We start from the raw sequence: 13613 nt of genomic DNA, 5'->3' as shown, positions 1-13613 counted from the left end.
AAACAGGAGGTCCCTGTATGGCAATGGGGAGTGAGTGCGCGGTTACTACCCACATCACCCACCTCCACCAATTGGTGCTCAACCGGGATAACTAATTGCCTATAAAAGCCATGGTGTTGACAGGGAGACTGACACAGCTCCCACCTCAGCATCACCCTCACTAATACTCCGTCCCTTGGCTCGTTTGAAACCCCTCCATGCAGGCTCCGCTGCCAGCCAGCTCCCGACCCCACGTCTTCACACCCCTGGTGGGTCATAGCCCTGTCACACCTACCTTCAGCTGCTTCATGGTCGCAGCATCCTGGCTTTCCTGCACTGCACCCTGACCTCCCGGCATTGGCTCTAAAAAAAAAAGAAAAAAAAAGGTAAAGGCCATATCAGCCCAACAGCACATGTCTCCCAACAATCCCCCTCCCCCCACACTGCATCTGCACACTATATATAAGATCTTTACGTGTCATGGGCACATCTCCTCCAGGCTGGGGCAGCCCTGCATGGCTGCAGCTGTGGGGTGGTTGCACATTTGGGACAGGCACTGCTGTCTCACCCTGCTCTATACCAGCCTGTCCTCCTCCACACAACCTGGCAGAGCAGCAAGGAGACCAAGGCAGGAGAAGAAGCTCCCCACCACCATCCTGCAAAGACCCCAGGAGCCAAACAGAATCCAGCCATGAGATCAGCCCCAAATCTGAGAGGCAGGAATCAGCATAGTGAAAGGCCCAGCAAGACGGAGAGATGTGGCTGCAAAGTTGGGGTCCCCACAGAGAGCCCCAGACAGCCACAGGTAAGCAGTAGTGAGGGTTGAAAGGGAGAGCTCGGTGCCTGTGCAGAGCCTGCTTAACTGGCCAGGATCTCCCCCATGCCGGTCTTTTGGGATCCCGCTGCCCACTGAGCATCGCAGGGCTGAGAAGTGCTCATGGGGGCATAGGTGCCATGGGGCTGCTCCATGCCAGCACAGAGACGGACATGAGATTGACTCCTCTTCCAAACCTTGCCAACACTCCCTGGGACATCCCAGTGGGGAGACACACCTCTGCTCTGCTTCAGCCGCCGCGTGGCCACCTTCAGGTGCTTGGTCCTGCCCAGGTCCTCCCCGAGGAGATAGTACCAGCCGCTGATCTCCTGGGTGGGAGGAAAGAAGCTGTCAATATGGGGGCAGATACTCACCCCCCTTTAACTCAGTCTGGTTGCCCATAGCCCCAGACGGGGCCCGTTGCAGGAGCTGCCCCAGGCCGGTACACAGAGGCTGCCCAGACACGCTCACACTCAGAGACACAGCCTGGAGTCCTTCTCTTAGGATACAGCAACAATTAAAATTCCATACCCCTGCAAGGAGGGACCAAGCATCACCGAAGTAACAAGCTTCTAGGTTTTTAGAGGGAGACAAGATGCAGAAAAAGTCAGTCTCCAGTAAAACTGTCCATACCGTGTTTGCAGCAGCCGGCAGTCTCGCAGGGAGCGCACGGCTCCAGCCTTATCACCAGAGGAGGATGCCCAAACCAGCTTTCAGCAGCGCTGGGTGCTCCTCAGTGGGGCTCAGTTTGCCCCGTCCCATACCCATGCAGCCAGGGCAGCAAAGGGGACAGAGCTGACCTTGGCAATCCCTTGCCTCTCTTCCAGGGAGCTGCCGCTGTCTCCCGTTGCTCCGCAGGCAGCCGGCAGAAGCCGGAGGGACCAACCATCCTGAGCAAGCCCAGGAGTTGGCTGCGGTTGCAGGAACCATGTTCCCAGCGGTCAGAGGAAGGGGCCCGTTTTAAAATGAGTGTTTTAAATCCACAATGAGGAAACTGAGGAGAGGGGGAGATACCCAGCAGCATCATGCGGCACCCAGGAGACAGGGCCAGCTCTTCTCAGCCTTAGCTGACGTCCCAGGCAGACCACACACCCCCAGCATCCTCCTCCCACCACTGCCAGAGTAGGGTGCTGTGCGTGGGTGCTATACACGTGAACACTCCATCCTCTCTGCACACAATGACACCTTGTGAAACTCACCGCCAAAATCTGACAAGGAGGGGACATCTCTGGGGAGGTCAAATATGACCAGAGCAGAGGCTCTTCCTGGGGAGAGCTGCAGTTTAGAGCTGCTCTGCCTAATTATCTTCACTGTTATAAAAAAGCTGTATCTCACTTGTCCAAATTCCAGAGGAGGCCATGCTTAAGCTACCTCTTACCCTCTTCTCAGGTCATTGCCACAGATACTCCCTAGCAAGAAGTTAAAAAGGAGCTAAATACATCACCTGAGGTGTGGAAATTAACACTTTCACGAACCTCTTCCAGCTCGCCAAGATAGTCTGATGTGCCAACACCAGACCAGGGCTGTCCAGGGATGAAATCCCTGACCACTGGCAGCTAAACATTTCCGCGGTTTAGTGGGTCGGTGGGAGTCACTAACAGCAGTAGCCTTGCAGGCTTCTTCAGGAAGGCGAACGCAGCTGATGTGAAAGCTGTTTTACCAAGCAGCAGCCAGGCTGGGGCAGCAGTGCGGTGACCAAATCCGCAGCAGCGGGGACATGGATTCCTGGCAGCACCGCTGCCTCCAGGAACAGCCCGAGACCTCTGCATTTGCCCTCTCCCCCCCACCACCTCAGCTGGTGAAGCCCTGGCTGCTGAGCGCAGGGAATCAGGCAGACTCCTCCTTGGAGGAGCGCGTCCCCACCACCGCACCCACTTGGCCACGCGTCAGTTGTGAGACGTGCCAGCAGCCTGAGCGAGGCTGTCCCCATCCCCTGTCCCCCAGGCAGCCCTGCTGCGGGCAGGGCAGGCAGCCCTCGCTGGGGCCACCTCTCTGCACCCCCAATTGCTGCTATTCTCTTTTGTCCCTGCAGAAGGGAGTGACAGTCCCATGTCTTAGGATCCTCCTCTGACAGACTCCCCATCCCTGCCTCCAGCAGTCACACCAACATCAGTCTCGCAGTGGCCATCCATACTGAGAATGGGACCAGGGAACTCCCTGGGCACCTTCACTGCATCTTCGTCCCACGGTGGGAGATGCCTGCTCCTGCCCCGAGGATGCACTACATCCACCCACCGACCTGAGAGCGCCAGGCCCCAGTCCCACGCGCTGCACGGAGGTACCTTGTCCAGAGTCAGGAGGGACTTGACGCCAAAGCTCATGCAGCCGATCAGTTCGCTCTGTCTGCAGGAGAGCCGGAGACCGTCAGCACACACTTGTTGAAAACTCCCCGGGGACCAGCTCCCCACGTGCACCCCTTTGCAGGGACCCCGCAAACATTCCCCGCAGTGCCCAGGACATGCCTCCCTCTCCATGCTTTGAGCAAGCATGGTGTAACCACACCTCTCAGCTGCACCGGGGGCAAGGAGGAGCTGGGCTGAAGCGTCCTGGTCGCCTCCAGCCTACCTGATGCTGGCAGGGGCTTGGCCAAGGAGGCAGATGCCACTTGCTTGAGCAGGCAGCACAGCCTGTGAGCTGCCAGACCCCTTGCTGCTGGGCTTTCCTCCTCACTGCATTGCCCCCAGAGGTAGGGAAGGTCCCCAGCCCAGAGCCAGGCTCCAGCCCCACTTGGCTTTAGCCAGCAGTGCAGGCGTGAGTGGCTGAAGGATTTTTAAGCGCTGGTCCCGCTGATGGCTACCAAGCAGCAGCAATGCCGACAGAGCGGCAAGGGCAGGATTTCCTCTCCGCCAGCCTGCAGGCGGCGTGTTGCTCACCAGCACCGGCTGCCCATGAGAATGACCCTGGCTGGGGTGCCCCACCAGCAGGTCCAGCCCCGCTGCTCAGCTGCCCCCACTTCACCGACCTGCAGCCTTCGTGCAGCGCAGCCCTGATGCCAGGGCCAGCCCTCGAGGCCCGGGGCACTGGAGGAGCTCACATGGGGTGGCCAGAGCAGATGGCAGGTTTGCTGCCACGCCAGCCCCATTTGAAAGAGATTGTATGGCAGGCTGACAGCCCCTTACCTGGAATTTCTCTCTCGGTTCCAGACTGTCACCAGGAGACGTTTCTGCTCATGCTCTTCTTGCACCAGGCTGTAACAAGCAGAGGGGACATCCCATGAGCACTGACCTTCTCCAGGAGTGCCCTCGCAGCCAGAGACCCCTCGCCCTCCTCAGAGCCAGGTCTTGTCCTCCATTCTCTGCATAGAGCACTACAGCATCACCCCAAACGATAATCTCCTCAAACAAGCCATTGTTGCGCGAATTCACCCGTTCCTGACGGACAACTGCAAAGGAATGTGACCTGTCCAGGACAGGCGCTGGGGACACCGCTCAGGTGGTTTAAGGGGACAAGTAATCTTGCAGAAAGACACACATCCAACAACAAAGGGTAAATGCAAGGAACAAGCCACGTTTCATGCTCTGAAACAACTATCCTGTGCCAGATTAAATGCTGCATGGGGGCAGAGGTCTGACACAGACTGGTTAGCCAGCTATGACAAGCTCTACCAAAACACAACAAGCCGTACAGCTCCTTTCCCATGCAGAGACATGCTGTAGCTATAGGAAATCCTTTTACCTTCCTCATTCATACTGATGCCCATACTATTGCAGACGCAAGGTCTAGGAAATGGAGCGTGTTTGCCCAACTCCTGCCCAGCAAGAAAGTCCAACTGTGCGGGAGCGTCGCTGCCATGCTGTGTGCTGACAGCTCTGTGAGCCTCCGCAGAGCTCTGCCCAAAAGTTCAAGGCATTTCAGCTATAAAAAACAGCGGAATAATGTCTGTCACTCCTCATCTCAGCAGCAGACTTGCTCATGCATGATGCGTGTTTATTATGGATCATAATGCAAAAGCAAACACGGGGCCTTGGCTTCGAGAGGGTACCCCAGGACAGCGGCCACGTGGGTCCCCCATGCTCAGTGCGAACACGGCGCTGACGGATGGGGCAGAGCTACCTCTGCCCCATCATACTCACAAAACAAAGTGCTCGTGGAAGACAGGATTTTTGCTGTCTGGCACAGTCTTCGTCTTTTGCCTGCATTTCCAGTCAGCATCTGGCACAATCGACACCTTTATAGAGGATAACAAGCAGTGTGTTAGCACTCTCAAAGCAAGCACTGGCACACAGCTGCCAGCTCTGCCGCTGCAGTGGCAGGAGACCGGCACAGCCACTTTTATGGATGGCTAAGCCTCAAAGATCCAGCTGAGCCTGTGCTAATGGGTGGTTTAGATCGCTTTACCTTATGCGTGTCAAGTAATTGTGTTACAAAACTCCCTGGGGTAGGGTAGGGAAGGAAAAGAGCAGAAAAATCAAAGACTGATGTACACAAACGCTGCTGGCCGGTCTCTGACTTGCAGTCCCCTTGTAGGGGAGATGCTTCCTGCACCGTGCACACCGTGGTGGAAGCAGCCTGCCAATATGACCTCCAGGAGAGCCCAGAGCCACACCGTGCTGGCCAAACGCTTATCCCCACCAGCCCTTGGGCACCCAGTGGGATGCTCTTGCAATGAATGGTTGACATAGCCCTTAGCAGGGTCCTGTCCTCTGCTTTTCTGGCTCCACACAGACACCGTGCCAACAAAACCTGTGAGCCCTCCAGCGCCAGTCAAGAGACCAGCCACCTCCCTGCATGCCATGGATGCTCGGCCAGAGGAGGACAGAAGAGGAAAGGGAAGGGACAGGCAGCCCAGAGCATGCTTGGAGAAGCCAACCACAAAATCCCAAGAAAGCACAAAGCTCCCCGAGCAAAGCCCCAGGAGAACCCACCTTCACGTAGGAGTCGCATGTCCGGTACTCCTTTCCCATCAGACCTTTTGCTTCCATGACTGGAAAGGAAACGAAACAGTCGTGCCCCAAAGCAGCAGGGAAGGCATCCTTCTACGCCGCAGCGCCCTGCTCCATGGGGTGCTCCCTCCTTGTGGGGCCGAACCCATCTCCTACCCCAACAGAACCCTGCGCACACCTCCCCAGCAGCCTGGTCTCACTGGGCACCCACAAACGGGTGAAGGGTTTTATAGTATTTTTTCTTTAATATACTCGTGCTATAAATACAAGCGTCTGTGGGTGAGGTTGCTGGAAGATGCAGTTCAGCATCCGGATGGCAAATTGCATTTCATTTGCCTGACTCCACACGGCTCTGGGCTCCCAGCCCCGAAGCCAAATGTATCATCAAGTTAAATATCAATGGCTGCATCCTGATGGCAGCCCCGCCAGCAGGGACTCAGCATTGCACCACTGCCGACAGTTGGGAACCCTGTGCTTCCCAGCCGTCTGGCTGGAGGCAATAGATGTGCAGCAGAGTCTGGACAGCCCAGGATGGGCTGTCGGAATGAGGCTAAGCTCCCTCCTAACAAGCCCGGAAAGGCAGCAGGGACTTTGCCTTTGTCAGAGACAGATATGTGCTCCTAATAAACATGGTCAGCCCAACAGAAACCCCAGTGCACGAGGGGAAAGGGGTTCTGCAAGACCCTCTGGTGCTTCACGAAGCAGTTTGCAAGGTTCCTCCAGGACAGGCTGCACCAAGAGCTTCCTCCTCCAGCCAGACCTGCTTTGGATTTAAAGACGATGGGGTACACCGAGTACCCTGACCATCCGGCACATGCAGCGGGATGTCGGGTGCCAGACCTTGAGCCTTCTTTGCCTGTTTGCGGGACTGTTTCCCTCTTCCCAGACCCTCTTTTGGAGACAGCATCAGAACGAGACAGTGACTCGCATCCAGCTCACGCTGGGGCTGCTCCAGATGGAGGGATTTGGAGTAAAAAGCCTATGTCAGACCCTCAGAATCACACACAGCTTGGAGGGAGAGAGAAAAAAAACAACCACACAACACATTTTCCTGCTGTTGTTTCTTTACAAAGCTTGCCTGCAGGGCCAGAAAAAGGCAGCAAGCTCTCGTGGATGCCGAGTGGAGAACAGGGGCTGCGTGTGGCTCGGCCAGTCCCTACGGCCTCACCAGGTTCAGGCCATCCTCTGCCCCCATTTCATTACATCCAGGCAGGGGTGAGGCTGAGCTTTAAGGTGGGATGTTGCTCAAGAGAAAGCTTTTTCCATCCCCTCCTGCCCTGCCGCGAAGGTCTCTGGGATGGGGGTGCCTTCCTCCCCCAAAGCATGGCCACCCCCAAGGGCACTGGGAGTCCCTTTCACCCTACAGAGCCCAAATCCAGGGCAGCCACAAGCCTGCTCTGTTCACAGGGAGGAAGTATTTACTCTGACCGTTTCAAACTCTTGGCTTTTTCCTTGATTCTTTAACCATTTACTCATCATGAAGCCCTGACGAGCCCCTGGTAGAAAGAGCTCTGTGCCAGAAGACCAGGACACACACATCCTTCACTGCGGGAGCAATCCTAAAGGGCCCCCCAAGTGTCTCCAGACAGGTTTTTCCTAAAGAAAAGAGCTAGTTCTGATACTCTCATTGGCCTTTCTAATGAATGCCATTAAAGCTGCAGCGACGCAGTTCCCTGGGACCTGCCTCCTGACTGCGACGGAGCCAGTGTCCCGGGTGCTGCATCGCTCTGCTACATCGGTACCCAGCAGTGGCCAGGCCAGAGTCCCCAGAGAAAGAAAAGCATCGCTTGTCCCCAGTGGGACATGCCATGGCTTGAGGGACAGCAACCCCAGCCTGGACCAGGTGAAATATTTTTGTTGAAGAAATATTGCTGGTGTGAAAAAAATGCAGCATCTGGAGGTAATGGAACAATTTGGAAATCCTGGCAAATGTGCCAAACAGTTTTGGCCAATGTAAAAGACGTTTCGGTGGGGACAAAACATTTCAGATTTTCTTTTCCAAATTATATTTGCCTTTTTTCTCTTCACATGGGGCTAAAGAAAAAATTTATACAGGTGGACGCAAAACACACCATGGTCACCCAAAATGAAGGTCTCCAGACATTTCAGTTTGGCCTCCAAGACAAAGAGCTCCCCGTTGTGCCACTCTACCAGAGAGTTGCTCCCAACAGCTGCCATGAAGCTCCAAAGAGCTTGAAGAAAGGGCACGGAAGTGCTGTCCCCATCACTAGCCCACCGTGGCTCTGGGGCCACCTCGCCGCGCACCCCAGGGAGATACTCACTGTGCAGCACCAGGATCCGGTCCTGCACCTCGACGGACAGCTTCAGCTGGCCTGGAGGAAAGGAGAGGAGAGACGGTGAAGGAGGCAGGGCTCGCCCACCGCCCCTGGCACTCCGCAGCGCAGGGACCCCGCGGCTCTGAGGCCAAACCCATCCTGCTTCCCCACCCCTGTGCACGGGGACATCGCTCAGGGAGCCCAGGGGAAAGAGGTAGGAGGAAACATCTTCTGCTACCGAGAAAGTCTTACGGCTCCAGATGCAAAAAAAAACATTGCAGGAAAACCTGAACACTTTTTTCTCAGCGCACAGTAAACTCTGATGGCAGGAGGCACGAGCCCGTGGCAGACGGGAAGTGGGAGCACCGCGATGAAACAGTCGCTGTGGGATGAATTAGCCCTCGTCTAACAGGGAGATGCAGCGTGCTCAAATCCTGCCCCCAGCCCAGATTCAACTTCCCCTTTGCCTCTCCCCTGAGCTTCTGTGCGGGCAAGGGGCTGTCACCCCTGCAGGAGGTGACAGCGGGCCAAGTTACAGACGGCCTGGATGAAGGCCAAGGACAACCGGTGCCTTTGGTGGCAGGAACATGCCGGCGCAGGGTCAGCCAAGGCTGGCTCCGCTGGGGGAGCCTGGGCCAGGCACTAACCCCCTTTCATCCATCCGCTGCCGCGGGACCTCGCTCCACGCACGCCTCCTCCCTGCTTGCCCTACTGCGTGCCTCATCTGTCCGGCGTGGTTTTGGGGAAATGGGAAAGCCTTAAAATCCCTTCGCTGACTGTCACGTCCAGCAACAGTTTGTTATGGCACTGTCGAGCAGAGAAGACGCAGCGACAAGGACTAACGCAGCACTGCTCGCAGCACAAACCCAGCCCCCAGGAATCAAAGCACAACAAGAGCTCCCACGTTGCAGCCTCCTGCATTTCCTGGGGATCCCAGACAGGACGGGTTGGTGAGCAGACAGGTAATCTCCTAAAACCAGGAGTCAATACTTGCTTTAATCTAGGATTAAACGAGAATGGTTTCAGTCATGTGTTTTGACACTGAATAATTGTCAGGTGGCCAACGAGGCCAGGAGCAGCCAACCCCCAGCAAAGAGCAACGCTCCACCATCCTGCAATCCCTCTGCCACAGAGCCCGGGGAGGGTGGGACCAAGCGGGACCTGGCTCCCAGAGACGCAGCACCTCCGGGGAAGTGCCTGGCTCCCTGCACAACAGCACTGAGAGCTTTTGATTGAGGAGGTGATGGTAGGGGAGAGCCTTGAGGAGCTACATGAAAGAAACATGACTTTGGAGCAAGTCTGGATGGAGATCCCCCTTGCTCCTGATGCACTGGCTTAGCCATCCACCAAGCCAGGGAGCAGGACCTGCCTGCCCGGGGTGCCTGGTTCCCCACTGCCAGGGGAGCTGCTGCCCATCATCATCATCGTGAGAGAGCGAGGAGCACGGTCAAGAGATCAAAGGCAGGATGGTTCCAACAGTCATTAACAGGCCAAAAGAGCAGATCTTCATAAGAGTACAGGGGCATCCACTTCTGCCCCTCAATGGGGCAGAGAATAACATAGAAGAGAAAGAAAGCTCAAAGTGCCAAGATCTGGCACCTGGAGCGAATGACAGGATCTTTCTTGGAGCAGGAGATTGATCTGACTCCTTAAAGGAGGACCCAGGACCTAACGCACTCCACAGGCAGCCCTTAAGGAGGAGGCTTCTCCCCATGTGGATTAGCACAGCACAGCAGCAAGAGCTCACCATGGGACTCAGCAGTCCCTCATGGGTGCTGCAGAGCCCGCCTGTACGAGACGGCAGCCCAGCGGGCCACATTTCTACCCATCAGTGCCTTCTAAGCTACCTAAGGCGAGAGAGGAAGGGAGGACTCAGAGCAGAGAGAGGAGGTGGAAGGGTTGGAGCCAGGGAAGTGTCAGACCAGGGTTCCACAGGGAGCAGACCAGGGTAACTCAGCTCAGCCCGAGCATCCTCCTGGGGAATTGCTCCCAGTGTGGACTACGCGGGTAGATCCAACCTCTGTGCTCATGAGCTTGTCTGTCCGGGACAGAGTCAGCTGAAAACCAAGTACACAGGCCAGGGGAGCTCAGGCCAGCCTCTGAATCCAGAAACCCCTCTGCAGAGGCACAAGGACAAGACGGGAGGATTATTTCTAAAGAAAGAAGGAAGGAAGAGGCATCCCAAACACGCCTTTGGCTCACGACAGGCAAAGTGACCACCTGCAAACACAGTGTCCACAACTGCAGAAGAATACACTGCTCACAGCCCACACAGCGTCCACAACTGTAGAAGCCACACTGCTCACAACAGCCACAGCACTGTCCACAACAGCCCACACAGCACCCACAACTGCAGAAGAATACGCTGCTCACAGCCCGCTCTGAAGCGGAGCTGAGAATAAAATCCAGCTCTTACACAGCTCCAAATCCAACCTGCAGTCCCCACTGCCTTTGGAAATGCCCGTGCCAGATCCCTCAGCTCCCACCTCTTACCTGGAGCTGCAATTTGTGATTTTCAGCACTGCCTGGACCTGTCTGCCAAGAACTGATTCCCAGCATTGAAAACCCAACCAGTCATAGACCCTGCACGGGAGGCCAGCGCCTGGAGAGCCACACGTGTAAACCCCAGCTGAGGAGGGCACGGGTCCCAGGGCGGCAGCTCTGCTCTGCCAGCTGACTTACAGTCAGACACTCGCTTTCCCATGCGCGAGCGACTCTGTATCAGCCCTAACAATCTATCCACAATACTGAAACTGGCACGAAGACTCGACAACAGCGTTTGCCAGGGTCTGGGTGAAATGCTGCTGGGGTGTGCAGCAGGCTGCCAGCCCTCAGCTCGCTGGCCCCGCTCGGGCACGGAGGGCTTTGCCCCTCTGAATGCCTTCCCAAGGGGGTTCCCAGGGAACGGCCGCCTGCCAGCCTGGGTAGGATGTGCAGATTTTAGGGGTGATGCAGGGTCTGAAATCTGTGTAATTGTTCTGGACCGACCCAAAACTAAACATGTCCCAACGCTCCTGAAGAATCAAAAGATTGAAAGCATCATTAGGACAACGTTTCATTTAGTCCAAAGCAAAATATCCCATTTTCACTTTTTTTCCAGCTTACAAAACACAACAAACAAAATAAACTTGTAAACATCATTTACAGACATCTAAACATCTTTCACATTAAAAACCAACATTTCATTTTGCAAAAGACACACCCAAGGGCTTAGGTTTGCTGGGGTGGGGATATCTTATGGGATTCTTTAACCTGAAACAATTCAGAGAATTCATATCTCATTTTTCACTCAAAAAACATTGACAGAAATTTTTCAAATCTCTCTCCAACTCACATGTATGTCCATGTGTGCATCTGCATGTTTGAGAGCACGTGTGCACATGTGGAAATGCATGTCTTTATGTGCATGTATACATGTGCAAGTGAGAGCAAGGTGAGACAGTAAAGGCAAGAGCCAGGTGGGGTAAATTAGGACAGCTCTATTGAAGCTAATACTGATTTACAACAGTGAGAATATTGTCCCCCAGTTTCATCATGCCACCCCAGCCTTTTGGACCAAGACTTTAACCTTTCTGCTATCTCCAGATCTCTGATGCTGTGGGAACCCTCTCGCTGGTCCCCTATTAGCATGTAACAACCGTTAAAACACGAAAGCAAAATGCCCCCGTCTAACCAAGCATGACGAGGAGTCAGCCCAGTAATGAATGGGCCCTGGGGAGGAGAAAGGAAGCTTTTGTGCTGGGTAATTCGGGGGGAGGAAGCTCTACGCCCAGCTGGGGATGGCTGGGGCTGCTCGGCTCCGGGGGCAGCACATGGGGACAAGGCTTCTGCATGATGAAGGATCAGGCCAGACAGGACCGTGGCCTCGTGCATGGCATGCACTGCTGCTGCTGTGCAGGGACAGTGTCCGTGGCCCGTGTCACAGGCTACACCAGCACCAAAGAGAGGAGAGCAGGGAGAAAATGGGCAGTTTTGCCTTTTTCAGAAGTACCACAAATTGGCCCCTAGTAGAATGGGAGTATTGGTGGGAAAGGTCCTCTCCTTCCCATGAGGAACAGATGACATGTCTCTCTTAATGCATTTGCTCCCAAGCGTCTCCAAAGCACATGAAGGGATAAATCGCACGCCCCAGCCAGCCTGTCTGACCCCACGGGGGTCCCAGCCTGCTCATGCCGGGGAAGCACTCATCGGCTTTGTAGCAATGCCAGTGCTTGTATGGGGCCGGGATCAGAGAGGGAAGCTGCTGCCAGAAAGAGCCGATCCAGCCTGAGCTGGTGGAAGGGATTTCTGTACCAACGTCTGCACTGGGACAGACCAGCTCAGTGGCAGCAGTCGCGGTTTCACAGATGCACGGGTCAGTAACCTTCCTCCAGACCTGGGTGGGCAGAAACACAACCCCTATCAAGGCAAGTTCTTGGGCTGCATTTCTACCTCGCTCCAAGAGCGGAGGGTCAGAGAAACATTATCCCCTGGGTTTATCCCTCTTGATACGTCTCTAACATGAACTAAGGGAAACAGCTTCAGCAGAGAGGCCCTGGCACAGCTTGTCCAGGTCACCTGTGTTCAGTACAGGTTAATATAAGTGAAAACAGGCGCAGAGAAAGGCCAGAGGGAGACAAAAGAGTAGACAGTTCGTCTCACGACAGGACCCACACACCGCTCCTGGGTGCACACCCCATCACGGAGGGAGGGCTCAGCCGGGCTGACAGGGCTGCAGCAGAACGGACGCCCAGGCCCCGTCCTTCTGGACCCCGCAGGGCCAGGAGAGGCAGTTCAAGCTGATGAACAAAGCTGGCACAAGGAGAACAGGGAAAAACCGGGTATGAACAAGCACAAGATGGTAATCAAGCAGGTTCCCACCCATGAGAGAAGTTTGCCAGGCTAAGGGAGGGGACACATGAATGTTGTCCTTTGGGAGCAGACCTAGCAGGCAGGAAAATCTGTTCCTTACTGATGATCTCCGACAAATGGAAAATTTGGGTTTCTCCTCCTTCAACGCTTTTCTGTTTTATTGTAGGAAAAATGCAGGTTTTGCCCTGACTGGGACAGCCAAGAACCATCGGTGCACACACCCGGGGGGATTCTCACCACAGGAAAGCAGTGTCAGATAAATGCCTGGGCGGGAGGTCCCCACGGGCACAAGGCAGAGCACCCCGAGGTCACCATCTACAACCTCGGGCCCTGGCACCAGCCCTGTTGAAGACCCTCTCCTTGGTCACCCACATGGAGAGGGTAGTGCTGGCCCTGTCCTGCCACTGCTCTTCTGAACACGCAACGCCACATCTCACCAGCGATGGTCAGCCCGTGAAGGGAACTGTGGCTGCAGACACAATGCTTGGCCCGGACTTGGTTACAGAGCCAAGAGGCACCACAAAACTCACATTATTTGGCATGCATAACTCCTACAGACAAAGACAGGAGGATTTCAGCCTACAGGCTGTCCTCAGCAGTTTGACGCTTACAAGGCAAAAGGTGGAAGGCTGCCCAGGGAAGGGACGCCCTGCTCCACTCATGTAACCCTCTCTGCTTCCCTGCAGCCTCTTTAACAGCACCTCGCACGATCGCCTGCCCTGCTCGCTAAAACAAGCGGAAGCTTTGAAAGAAAACTGCTGCTTAAAAAGTGGCACCCGGGAAGGGCACCCAGCTTCCCTCTGCATAAGA

The 13613-nt window shown here is 55.3% G+C and overlaps 1 protein-coding gene across 1 annotated transcript in view; it reads right to left on the bottom strand.

The window, feature by feature from the left end:
* The window catches only part of LOC104073914 (regulator of G-protein signaling 3-like), a gene marked incomplete at its 3' end in the record, with an annotated part of 22218 nt that overhangs the window by 6085 nt on the left and 2520 nt on the right, over positions 1-13613 (bottom strand). Inside the window, exons 3-9 of the mRNA XM_009573853.1 lie at positions 7959-8009; positions 5659-5717; positions 4867-4961; positions 3913-3981; positions 3076-3136; positions 1032-1122; positions 275-342 (exon numbers count right to left, since the gene is read on the bottom strand). Coding sequence (XP_009572148.1) covers positions 275-342; positions 1032-1122; positions 3076-3136; positions 3913-3981; positions 4867-4961; positions 5659-5717; positions 7959-8009 — 494 coding nt within the window. The remainder of the gene's footprint in view (positions 1-274; positions 343-1031; positions 1123-3075; positions 3137-3912; positions 3982-4866; positions 4962-5658; positions 5718-7958; positions 8010-13613) is intronic.

The sequence above is a fragment of the Fulmarus glacialis genome, unplaced genomic scaffold (assembly GCF_000690835.1).
Source record: "Fulmarus glacialis isolate BGI_N327 unplaced genomic scaffold, ASM69083v1 scaffold15813, whole genome shotgun sequence".
Classification (NCBI taxonomy): Eukaryota; Metazoa; Chordata; class Aves; order Procellariiformes; family Procellariidae; genus Fulmarus; species Fulmarus glacialis.
The sequence above is the reverse complement of the archived record's forward strand: the minus strand, read 5'-3'. Positions and strand labels throughout refer to the sequence as shown.